The 13277-nt window shown below is 40.4% G+C and overlaps 1 protein-coding gene across 1 annotated transcript; it reads left to right on the top strand.

The window, feature by feature from the left end:
- The first annotated feature begins 529 nt into the window (after positions 1-529).
- Positions 530-9398, top strand: LOC103372599 (phospholipid scramblase 1). Its single transcript, XM_008302283.1, has 7 exons — positions 530-584; positions 1262-1351; positions 3217-3259; positions 3342-3562; positions 4123-4284; positions 4794-4955; positions 7290-9398. The coding sequence occupies exons 2-7, from the start codon at positions 1283-1285 to the stop codon at positions 7317-7319; spliced, it is 687 nt and encodes a 228-aa protein (XP_008300505.1). The 5' UTR covers positions 530-584; positions 1262-1282; the 3' UTR covers positions 7320-9398.
- The last annotated feature ends 3879 nt before the right edge of the window (positions 9399-13277 follow it).

Here is a 13277-nt window from a genome sequence, read left to right as displayed (position 1 = left end):
AACAACAACATGAGTAGTAAAATATCTTTAACATGCAGAGATACTTTTATTTTTTTCCTTTTCCCAGTTTTGATAATACTTGTCGGCACTTGGAGAAGAGTTGTAAATGTTGATTCCAGGTTTTTACAAGTTTTGTAAAAAAAAGAAAAAACAAAATTTTCAGCTTCTTTTCCTTTTTTTGGTGATTTCCAGCAAATCTTTCTCATACTGCACCGAAGCCTTTTCTGAGTTCTCTCTACCTTTAGCCATGGTTGTACTGTTTCCAAAGACGTGCTGGACTTTTTATTGCGGTGAAATATGAGCCAGCAGTGAGTGAAAATGTGACAGGAGCAGAGACTGTCTGGGCTTTACAGGGTTAATGATGTAAACTGGCACTCACTGATATTCAGATGCTCTATTTTACTCCGTTCTGGTCGACTGGCTGTTCGCTTCTATTGTGCGCGGTTCTGTGCTTCCCTAATCGTGATTGGCGAACGAAGATGGGAAGTGCGATGACGTCGACCAATGAGATTAGAGGTTTATTCCATAGGTTTGTTTCCGGAGTGAGTGGCCTGTTATTATTTTAAGTAGCGGGTAAAATATCGGTGAGTATTTCTGATTCTTATGGAACATTTGTGTGTCTTGTGGTTAGAAAAACAGAAAATGACGCGTATAAAGAATTACTTTGAGATTTGGCGTAGTTTTAAACGGTTCGTTCTGTGTGAATTTAAAAAAAAAAAAAAAAAAAAAAAAAAGTGGGCAGAGCAGAGCTCGGCGTGCGCTCCCTGCTTCTTCCCCCAGCTGAGGAAACACTCCCAGGCGGTAAACAGTGACCGAGATGTGCGCTGGTCTGACCTACATACTGGAGACGGACGGTGCAGGCTTGTGCGGGCTCCAGGCCCTGCTGTTTGTGTGCGTAAAGCCGACATAGTAAGAGGATTTCTCCTGGCAGTGTCTCTCTCTCCCCCCCACACACACACACCGAAGGAGCTCGTCACTTCCAGAAACAACCAAGAATATCTGTAATCGCCCACCGTGTAGGTGTGCAGCAGCTCCCCCCACGCTGCTGGAGCGCTGCGCCGTGCGTCAAAGGCAGCAGCGCATAGTGGAGCGCTCCGAGGCTGCTCCATCAGCTGGATACATAGACAGATAGTGGGACATAAGCACCGACTGCTGTCCATCTGCCGTGATTATCTCCATTTGTTTTTGACTGTGACCTAAATAAAAGCTAGGTGGCGCCATTTCTTCGTTTTTTTAAAAAAAATTCCCTCCTCATCAACAGGTTTCTCTCAATTCTGACAAAATGGATATGTATGCTGTGCCCAACCCGGGAATACCAGGCTGTCCACCAGGATTAGAGTACATGACTCAGGTAAAACCTTTTTTTTTTTATCTCCTTTCATTATAAATGTCTTATAGAAGTGATACATGTCAGTCCAGTGGCTTAATGTCTGTGAAAAGTCAATTGCTACTGAAGGGCAGAGGTGGGAGAAGTATTCAGATCCTTTAAAAAAAACAACACACCAATGAGGAAAAAAAAGACTCAATAACAAGTAAAAGTCCTGCACTGAAAAATGCTTAAGTAAGGATTTACGACAAAAGTAAGTTAGGTCTTTCTACCTGAAAGGCTAAATTCAGTTGTTACAGTAGCAAGCAGAAAGAGTAACGAGACCACCACCACCACATATTTAAGTAAGGATTTGCAGAAAAAGGTAGTTAAATATTAAGGTAAAGCATCTGTTTGGCCTCTGCCTGATATATTATTACATATAGAATAGAACACTTCATTGATCCACCAAGGGAGAATAGAGTAAAGTTACCACCACCACAATATGAAAATATAAAATAGAATATAAATATGTAGAGAATATAAATATGTCATTACTATTGGTAGTGAAGCATCTGTGTGTCAGCAGCGTGTTACGGCTGTAGCAGCTGGAAGCCTGAACTTGCTATACAGTTTATTATACCAGTTAAATCTGGGGTCATGGCATGATAAATGTGACAGGAAAGAAGAAGAAGAAGGAAAAAAAATTCCGATACGCAAGTCTGTTTTCAATTTTTTATTTTTTTTTTGTGAGATATTGAATCATTTGTACATTTCCTGACACCATGTGGGAACATCTGAAAAGTGACCCCTTGACTACACATTGCTTTGTGTAGGAAGCCAAAAAATTTGCTGCGGGTTTAATCTCTAACATCAACATATATTTTAAAAGCTTGTTATATATTCTACCGTGAGAAATATTCGTCTTAAAACTAAGTAAAGCTGTCGACTTGAGGGGGGTAGAGAGTACAATATTTCCATCTTAAATGTAGTATTATGTAGCATTTAATGGAAATACTCAATCACAAGTACCTCAAAATTGTACTTATCCAACACGAGAGTCATTGTGCTTGTTACATAGTATCATCTTCCATTTTGTTTCCCAAGTATTTAACATGAACTCGATTAAGTGTCACCAAATAGCATCTTTACACAGTAGAAACTGACAAAGCAGTGAATACTTTTGTTCTCATAATGTGGCTCCATCTGACTTTTTCAGAGACTACATTGATTAAATCCTGTGTAATGACGACAATTTATCTTTCCTTTCGAATTAAACGTCAAACTAACATAATCCAAAGCTCTGCACGTCACAACGGGCAGGAGCTGCACTGATCTTACAAGAGATGTTTTGTTCGCTAAGGCATTCTGACATGTCACAGTAGGAAGGTGTTAAAAAAGGGGGGAAAAAAAGGAAAAAATTAATGAATACTTGCTGAATTCCATTTGCTTCAGTTTCATGGTCGTGGTATTGTGCAAGCTGGCTCGCTGTCACGCCGTCATGGCTTACCGGGGTTTATGTTATTAGGAACACCTGTGCTTCTGCTGCGATGACAAGTCAAGATGTCTCCTGTGAGCGAGACCTATTGGGAAGGGAGCCGCTGATTAGTTGATGCAGCTGCCGTTTGTCTTTCTGCAGGCTGAGATAGTAGAAACTGTGCAACCAATTTCTCTGCTGGTGTATTTATACGCTGCAAGAAGCCCACAACAATGTCTGGAAAAAAATAACAATATACTGATCTACTTAAAAAAGACCCCACTGCATATGTTTAGCACTACACTAAACAGCTCAGTGACCCACACACAGAATGTGGTTGTACTGACTAGAAGCGGTATAATAATGCTCCTACTCCTCTGAATTGTTACATCTAAAATGCATAAATTTGAATTCATTCTATGCCATTTTCCAGGTGGATCAGCTACTCATCAAACAGAAAGTTGAGCTCGTTGAAGGTACAGTATGCAAACATGCTTTCTGCTGCTAGCTTTGTTCAGTTTTAGTGGCTCATTGTGTGTGTTTTTTTAATCCATGCAGCCCTCGTTGGGTTTGAAAGCAACAACAAGTATGAAGTCCGCAACTCCGTGGGCCAGAATGTGTTCTACGCCGTCGAGGAGAACGACTGTCTGAGTCGACAGTGTTGCGGCCCGCTGCGTCCCTTCACCATCCACGTCCTCGACAATTTCGGACAAGAGGTCATCACCGTCACCAGGCCGCTGAAGTGCATGTCTTGCTTCTTCCCCTGTTGTTTACAAGAGGTGGGCGCAGCTACTTGGAGGCAATGAATTCACAGCGTTACTGTTTACATGGACAGTCGTGACTTGACATTCCGACCCTTAATGATCCGGAAACCTTGTTATCTGACAGGTTTCTAGGAAAAACGAACAGAACCCATAAACAATAGCCTTAACATACCAACAGCCTTGGATTCCGACTCCGACATGACATTTTAAGTCACATGGCGTATTATCTGACTTAACAATTCAACAGATTTACTTACCTTTGATGTCAACCGACGGGGTCATGCACAAGCGTACCGGTCAGTAAGGTGTGAAATCCAGCTATGCATAGTGTTCTAACAATACACTAGTTATTATAACAACTATAAAAAATAAATATTCACAACAAATTACCCTTCGAGCATCAAGCCCTCCTTGTATCTCGACCTCCGTCTTGACAATCCGACAGCCTTGCTATCAGACATAAAAGAAGTTATTACATTTAGTGTTGGATTATCAACTCATGACTGTATTTGTGAGAAAACAAACTGAAGTATGACTACAAATCACGCTCTGTTCTTCCACAACGCTTCATCCAGCTGGAGGTGCAGTCTCCCCCCGGCAACACAGTGGGATACGTGATCCAACAGTGGCATCCGTTCTCCCCCAAATTTATTGTCGCAAACGAACACAACGAGCCTGTGTTGAAGATCCACGGGCCCTTCTGTGGATGGAGCTGCCTTCCAGAGGTTGACTTTGAGGTGGGTTTTTTTTTTTTATCTAAACACAGAAATCCATTAAATTTGTGAAAACACGACACGCTAACATTCTTGCCCCGCGGACGTGTTTTTTGTAAGGGATCCTCTTCATGCTCTGAAGCGAGCAATATGTTTCCAATCAAAGCGGGCTGCAGCTCGGGCGAAGCCACTGCACAGGGCATGCACTTGTGTGGTACAGTGTGACCATTGTTCCATGGCTCGGCTGGTTTTATTAGATTGAGCTGTGACGGCGATTTGGGTCACTGATACAGACCTTTTACCAGACCCAGAGGACGGGTAACTGAAGCATGATATTACCATCCAAGTTCCTCCACAGCTGCTTTGAAGACGTTACAGAGGCTTGCGAAATCTCAAATTACTGCGGCAACACATAAAACAAGATAAAAATACGAACAGTTCCATGATTTCCTTCCAGTAAAACCAAACATGGTTCAGAACTGATCTTTATCCTGCTGCAACACGTGTCAGCCATTTGTTTTCTCTGTCCTCAGATTGTGACGATGGATGAAGTCAGTAAGATCGGGAAAATCAGTAAGCAGTGGACGGGACTTCTTCGGGAAGCGTTCACAGACACAGACAACTTTGGTATCCAGTTTCCCATGGACCTGGATGTGAGAATGAAGGCTGTGATGATCGGCGCATGTTTTCTCATTGTAAGTTATTCATTTGTTCCATACTTTGAGTTGCTAAAGATCCCATATTATGCACATTTACAAGCTTCTGATTTAGTTTTATCATAATATGTTTATGCTTTAATGTTCTAAAAACACATTATTTTACTTATACATTATGTTGCTGCAACAACTTTCCTCACCTTCTGTCTGAAGCGTTCCCGTCTCTTTAAGACTCCAGTCCTGAGAAGCTCAGTTTGCTCTGATTGGTCAGCTGGCCTTGACGAAAGCAAAGTAACATCAGACTCATTAGTGATAAATCAGACCTGCACAAATTCGATCACCGGCGATGCCTGCACAGTGCATGTCGGTTACATCTCTCTCTGACTTGAGCCAGACTCTGCTCTGATGTCATGCAAATGTAGGCAACGGTAACATCGTAAGATCAAGATGGCTGCAGTTTTAGGAGCCAGGCGCCACAGTAGCTCTCCAGTGACTGAACAGCCTCAGGGCATTGTGGGAAACGTCTGGCTAACACCTGATCTAACGGCTGACTGGTTTAGATGTTGGCTCAAGAATATGATGTTTGCTGGAAGCTTTTCATTTTGTCTGATTTTGACAATTTATACTACACGTGTTTGTTGATGTTTATCCGTCAAAGAGGCTGTAATATTCAGGTTACACATCATTAATACATAGTTCTAGTCTATTGTCTATTTACACTGGGAGGATTTAGTTCCTAAAGTATTAGGCAACACAAGAATTTCTGCTGAGAGATGTGATGATTATTAAAATAACATCTGGACAGATGTTTTAGCCCTGACAGTGTGAATATGTGAAGATCAGTCATAAAACTTATTGTTCTGTCTTTCTTTCAGTTGCATTTGACTATTTTTTAGTGTTTTTAGTTTATTTATGTAGCTTTAAAGGGACAAGTTTTGTCACCGTATTTACACCCAGTGACAAACTGATCTGATGCTGATTTACATGATCCATCCATCCATTATCTATACACTGCTTAATCCTCACTAGGGTCGTGGGGGGCTGGAGTCTATCCCAGCTGACTCAGGGTGAAGGCAGGGGACACCCTGGACAGGTCACCAGTCTATCACAGGGCTACACTTAGAGACAGACAACCAAGCACACTCACATTCACACCTACGGACAATTTAGAATCACCGATTAACCTCAACATGTTTTTGGACTGTGTGGGAAGAAGCCGGAGAACCCACGCTGCACGGGGAGAACATGCAAACTCCACGCAGAAAGATCCCAGGTGTCCTCACCGGGACGCGAACTGGCGACCTTCTTGCTGCGAGGCAACAGTGCTAACTACCAATCCACCTTGCAGCCCTGATTTACATGATAATTCATGTAAAATTGAGGTTGAATCATAAACAAAAAATCAGCGTAAAGCATTTTAAAAGGCTTTTTAAAAACTATTAGGGTCTGTGTATAAACTCATATATTCGTGAAGAACATCTTTAAGGTTTTGTACAAGCAAAAGGCTGTGAGAAACTGTCCGTCTTCACTGCTGACTTTTAAATCCACCCCCTACTGCTGCTACCTGCTGTCATTCACCCGCCAGGAAAGGTGCAGCTCACCGATTGATTATGTGTCATTGCCCGGATTGCTGACTGTAGGCAGGAAGATGTCGGTCTTGCCAAAGCTGCTCTAATGACAAAATAAATGGAGATGCTGCTCATTCTCTGATGACGACTTAGAACATTCAAGAAAAGCCTGGGCTTCAAATAAGGCATTCGAGGAACTGAAGAAGCAATGTGCTCTCTGGGAAAGAATAACTCCCCTTTGGCATAGACTTTGGGCGTTGCATGCACAAAAAAAGCTATAACACTAAAAAAGAATAGGGAAAACCCCAAAAAGCATAATATGGGCCCTTTATTCAACATGTCAAGAATGTAACTTCATAACCTGGAAAGCTAAGGTCCTGTAAACAGTGTCGTTTAGGGATTTTCACAGTGCAATTAAGGAGTAACTGTCAGCACAATGTGGCTACTGCAGATGCTGAAGCCTCACATGACCCAGCCTTCATGGGAAATAGCATGTTTCTTGTCACTTGTAGTCGAAAAATTCACGTACCTACCACTTAATGTACCACTCAGCCTACATTTAGTGGGAAATGTGACCTAAAACCACCCCAATCACCACATATGCAAAACAGCTTGTCAGAGCTGCTTTGTGTAATAGCAGGAGTTTCATTTGCTGAGTCTTTCAACGTGGTTTAAATGTTAATTTCTTCCAGTTACATATCAGCAAATATATTCTATGCTTTGGCTGATACATTTGAACTTAAAATTAGGCATGAGTTCAGCGTTTAATGTTTCTGTTAACTCTTTCTTCTCTTTTCCACTACAGGATTTCATGTTCTTCGAGAGTACTAACTAGGAGCCGGACAGGATTTCGATGTAACATTCCTGGAGGAACAAGGCCACTAAGCAGCCATGAGTCAGTCTAAAATGCCCTAACAGAGAACAACCTTCAAACGGATAGTTTCGAGAAAGTACCACAAGGTACCTACATGTTATAATTTTGCATGAACAATGAAGTAGAAGGTTTGTTTTAGTCTTAGCTGCTCAGGTTGGTTGTAAAATCATGTCACTGAGCTGTGAGTGCACGATGATTTTTCCTTTTTTTTAGACAGTATTCATGAAGAAAATGATTTATTTTCTGACGTGTGTGTTTACATTTACGGTTACTGATCACATCTGGGCGCAAAACCTTTAGTTACTACTAACAAAAAACTCAAATAGAAAGAGAACATCCTTGTACACGTAAAGGGAATACAGCTGTTACACAGTTCTAACTAGTACGATCGGTGTTATTAGTGTGTGTTAGTCAAGATGTTAAGTCAAATAATCCACTCTGCTTGCAGCTATATCGAGAGAGCTGAAGGACTCGTGTGACGTAGTAATGTGTGATTCAGATATCCAACGCCCTTATTTATTGATTTCTATTTTGTTTTTCACTTTGTCAACTTAGAGCAACGTGTGTGTGTGTGTGTGTATGTGTGTGCGCTGCTTTGTGCGCGTGTTTGTGTGTCTGTGTGCTACGACTGTACTCGTGTGTGTGTTTTAACTGGAACGTAAATGGTCATAATGTAGAATACAAAGTATATTTATATTTTCAATTACCACAATAATTATGCATCGCTGACCCTGCGGAGGTTGTTTTTATGTCGAGGACGGCGTTATAGCTCAACGTGCTGTCCCAGGTTTGTCCACACGAGGGCGCTAGATACTCACCTACGAGTGACCCACCGCGTAGTCCAAATGAACAATCTCAACACCTGCTTATGCCATAGAGTTTTATTTCAAACAGTAGTGTCTGATGTATATTTTTGGACAAACTCAGGTTGAAATGCATGCTACTGTATCATACTGTTGGCTACTGCTGGCTCTGGGAATTACACACCTGCACCTGATACTATGAGTATACAGAAAGATTTGGTTTTTTTTCTTTCGGGAGAACATTTTGTACATTAAATCACCTTAATATCCATACTTTGCATATACTGGTGTATATATATCCTGGTGTATCAACTTGACATGTGATATTTCCCACTGTTATATTACACGTGGAAGTCCAACGTGTGCAAAAATTAAATATCTCAAGTTTCCAGGATAAGATAGATTCCATTGAATATCTATAAATAATGCTGCGTCATGCCTCAATGTGAAAGTCTACTATTTAATCAACATTGTAGCAAAGGTGTTAACTTTAAGGCCAGTAAGGAATCTCGTAGAGTTCTGATAAAATGTGGTTTTCCCCTCTAATGAAGGACTCTGCAAACCTGGAAAAAAAAAATGTCCATCTTAAGCCATTTTTCACACAGTAAGTCTCAAAAGCTTCACAGCTCTTATTTTTGTAAAACGCACTATACACTGCCAGTAGGAAGAGCTAATGTTGCCAGTGTAGACTTCAATTTTCTTGCGTCAACAGTATTTTATTCTGCCTTCAGTGTATTGACACTCGTTTGTAGAATTACCATAAGTGGATTTAACTCAGTCTTTATGAGCGGCATTTTTTTTGTTTTTTTGTTTTTTTGACCCTTGATGTTAAGACTAGCAACACGATTAAATACTTAAGATGGATGTTTTTTTGAAGTCTGTTTTGTTTTTATGGCATTCAGCTTGTTAAGAAACTACTGAATCACATTTTTGCCAATAGGATTAGTCTGATCATTGGGTATGGTTTCTTAGAATGCACTAATAGTATAAGATGCTGGTGCTACATCCTCTGAAGGCTCTTTGGGTGTGTTTTAAAAGCCAAAAATGATCGTCAGAATGTGACACAAAGGGAATTTTTTTGCTATTCTTCGTCAGTTATATAACAAAACAGTTCTTATTCTTCTACTTTTGCACTAATACTGTGAACTAATAACCCGTTTAGTCATGCAATGAATGGAAACTGAGCTAAGCTTCAATTGTGCAAATAGTCCCTGAAAATGTTCAATAAAAAAAAAAATGAACTAAACTAAAAAAAAAAACAACTTTGTGAGGAGTGCATTTCTTCTGTTTTCTTTGTCTACAGTATCGATTAGGCATTAAAAACCAATGAAGCTCGAAAAAGGTTTCGTTTTATTACTATTAGTGCTCAGTATCTGGGACCTTCTTGGCAATAGTCCTTTCAGTACATTTTGTAACTATCAGTGTTACAATGCTCAGACCTTGTAAATGGTTATGTAAAACCACTGAGCCTTGCTTGTTAATTAGACGAGTTCACTAGCTGCTGCACAGCAAACAGCCACCTCCACCTTTTTTTTTGTGCAATTTTCTAGAAATGTCTTTTTAAAATCTGATTTTTTTTTTCTTTTTGCTTTAAAAAACTGGCATGCAGGGTAATCAATAATATGAATGACATCACACATACACGCAACATTTCATGTTCTTGGGTTTCAAATAAGCCACTAACCTGAAGCTGTTAACCTTGGAGTGTAAAGGTCTAAACACCTCTCATTTAAAACAGCCTCTTAAAGCTTTTTTTAATCACACATCAATGAAAGGACGTACTCTGGGGCTCAGTAAGTAGCAAGGCCAGGGCAGAAGGTTGTGCTTTTGTATAACCTGTTGTCTGTGAATAATGTCACCTTGTCATTATGGCATTGATTTGATGAAAGATTCACTGATTTGGAAATGTTTTCCTACATGTTGCCGAGGCTACATGTTCATGGACATTATCAATACCCTATTAACACATATTTTTGATTGTATATTATAAAAATGAATTAAAGCGCTTCACAGTCTCAGACTTCTGAATTTCTGAGTCATAGCAAATACTTTGCTTTAGCGGTCCTGCCACAGTGGTGGTTTTTGCACATCACTATGAAACAGCACTGTATGATGCAGCACTTCTCTGAGAGCTGTAGTTAATCGAGCTGTGGTGGGGTAACAGTGTGGAGGTGTGTAGACGGAAGACAGTGGGTCATATTTTATCTAAACTTATTGTGATCATGAGAACAATTAATACCCAACTCTGGGGACGGCAGTGCTGAGGTTTGCAGTGCCGAGGCTGATGGTTGGTCAGTCAGTCCACCCCTGTGCTGCAGAACAAAAGAGCTTAATACCTATTAATAAACTAATAACCGTCTCTCTGGCTCCCACTTCCCTCTTCCCATCCATCTCCCCTCATCCTTCTTTTTCCCCCCAGTTCTTTTCACATGCATAGTCATGCACTGGACATGCTGGAATACTGTCAGCTTCCCATTTATAGAGTTGTGGCTGCTTATGAACACTTTTTTTTTTTTAGAGGATGGTGAGGAGATATTCACAAATGTATCAGACTGCTGATAAAGATGCTGGAAAAATTATAACCCCCCCCAAAAAAAGGCATGAAAAATCTAGGTCCATTGCACGCACAGTGGGTTTGAAAAATGCAAGGCCTTCATTTTAATGGGCTAGAGATATTTTTTGAAAAGAATCACCAGTCGACTTGTTCCTTCTTTTCATTCGTCTTTCTTTTATAGTCATAATTTTTCCAACCCCCTGCATCATTAATCTCTACCATGAGCACTGGTTTGATGGACACCAGCAGGGCTCCTGTCACTTTCCTGCATTAGCTCAGCATTGCAGTCGCTACCTTTAGGTTTCAGATTTCACTTTGTCCATTACTTAGATTCTTAACCAAGCAGCAGAGAAATTGATCATTACTGCGTTTGGTATTAATTAGCAGATGTTAGCATGCGAGCACACCAAACATTTATGAACATCGTCTACACTTGCTAAACATCAGCAGTTACAATCGTCATTGCGAGTGCGTGATCACGCTCACATTAGCATTTAGCTCAAAGCTATGCTGTATCTGAATATAGTTACATGAATAGGACTGTACTTATTTGATCATCAGAAAACTGCTTTTGACTGCTGTAAATATAAACCACTGTGCATATTTAAAAATCTATTAAATAAATAAATCTATTATATTTAATCATGAAAAAAAAGAAAGTTTGTTGAGGCTACAGTTACATTTAAATTCACACAACAGCCATCATGGGACGTGACTGATTTTTTTAAAAAACAGCAGCAAAGATTAAAAATGTCCAATCTTGCAATTTTGATAAATTCCTGCAAAAAAACCCCCACAAAAACCTAAGACTAATTACTTGTTCCTTTCACTGGTAGCTTTAAAGGTCCCATACTTTTCCTCTTTGTCGAAAACAGAACCTCTCTTTCAATTTGTAAAGACGATTCACTTTGCGATGACTGTAAAGCCCCTGGTTTTAGCTCTGATCCAAACGGGCTGTTCTTGTTTCTGTAAATGCAGCTTGAACTGTTGCTCTCTCCAGGAAGAAGAATGTCTCTGCATCTGTGATTGAGCAAAACAACTGACCGGCAGCTGATGCAGAAATACAGGTAAATGAGTACAAGAGATCACTTTCTGTTGCTTCTAAGTTTCTCTCTGAGCGATCATTTGGCATGGAAGTATGGACAAATTCCCAGCATGGACACCGTTTGTAACTTATATGGAGTTTAAGTAAATCAGTAGTTTAGCAGTGTATCTTGGAAATGGCTGTGGATTGATTGCTGGTTCACATGCAGTCTTAATGGGCTCCATATCAGTCCCTATTTCATACTTCTTCTGTTGTCTGCCAACAGAAACAGAAAAAAAAACAAACGTTAATGGAAAAAGCTTTGTTGGGAATTCAGCTGTATTAAAACACAGCACAGAAAGAAGACAGAAGAGAAGAAGATGTAAACACTGGTCAAGCTTGAGATGCAATGAAGCACAGAAATCAGTCGTTAAGTTTCTGAATGTCCCTCAGCATTAGAGTTTCTGCAGAGCTTTAACCTTTGACCATACAATCAAAGCTCATTAACCACATTAGCTGCACAATAAATTAAGGATTTGACTATTGTTGTGGTGACATTATCATTAAAACTCAAAGTAAACCACTGGTGCTTCAGTTCCCACAGATGCTGGGAGTGCATGAAGGCTCTTATGTTCACTCTTGCAGCCAACAGCAGAAACTTTATTGTCCTTTGCTTGTTGCCGGGACATTCTGGGGTTAACAGAAGCAGCTGTAGAAAGTAAACAAACCTGGCGAACAGCCAAGCAGATGCTCTCCTGCAATGGTTCACCTGGGAGCAGCAGGCAGTAAATGGGCAGGATTATGCATAGTTTGAGCTCGACAACAACCCCTTATCAGTTGGAATGCAGCAGACAGGCCATCTCGATGAGGGGGGGTTTAGAAAAGCAGAAGTAAACATCTTCATATCTTAAAAGCTTTTACTTTACACCTCCAAGTTTTTACCAACCGCTAAACTAAACACAATAAAAACTGATTTTCACCGTGTGTGGCCTTTATGACACGACAATCTACAAAAACCTGTAGCACATAAAACTGACTTTTCACTACTGTTTTGTTCCATTTATACATTGAGCACAATTTGTGGTTGCTGTATTCTGACAATTTTGTTGCTTGGTTACCAACATCACCACCAAGCCTTAAGCTCTCACCTTTGACCTCCTGGTGACCCTGCATTTTAATTAGTGTTACTGGGAACATTCTCCAAGTGAAAATCATTGCAGGAACAGCTGTGGGTCACAAAGATTGTTTCATGCCAATTCATTTTTGAACAGACTTCGGAGACTTCCTCAGAAAACGCCTTCTCAAGGGGCACAAAGTAAGACTTCTTGATTCTCTGGAATTGTGCTGTACGATGTTTCCGAGGAAAAAGATCCACATTTGGAATGAATTAAACACCCAGACCACACAGAGCTGATGTCACTGATGTAAGTGCAGCAACAGTGATTTGTTAGGTGCCATTTTTTTCCCCCAGCTACAGTATGTGGGATTATGTTTGGTGCAACACCCCATTTCATAGACTTCCCTTTTAATGAAACACA

Source organism: Stegastes partitus, unplaced genomic scaffold (genome assembly GCF_000690725.1).
Source record: "Stegastes partitus isolate 25-593 unplaced genomic scaffold, Stegastes_partitus-1.0.2 Scaffold1785, whole genome shotgun sequence".
NCBI classification, from domain to species: Eukaryota; Metazoa; Chordata; class Actinopteri; family Pomacentridae; genus Stegastes; species Stegastes partitus.
The sequence above is the reverse complement of the archived record's forward strand: the minus strand, read 5'-3'. Positions and strand labels throughout refer to the sequence as shown.

Excerpts from the sequence above, each read along its gene's own strand:
- LOC103372599 (XM_008302283.1), top strand. The coding sequence starts at position 1,283 with ATGGATATGTATGCTGTGCCCAACCCGGGAATACCAGGCTGTCCACCA. Across the intron at positions 4,285-4,793 it reads TTCCAGAGGTTGACTTTGAG|ATTGTGACGATGGATGAAGT; the intron begins GTGGGTTTTTTT and ends CTCTGTCCTCAG. Across the intron at positions 4,956-7,289 it reads TCGGCGCATGTTTTCTCATT|GATTTCATGTTCTTCGAGAG; the intron begins GTAAGTTATTCA and ends TTTCCACTACAG.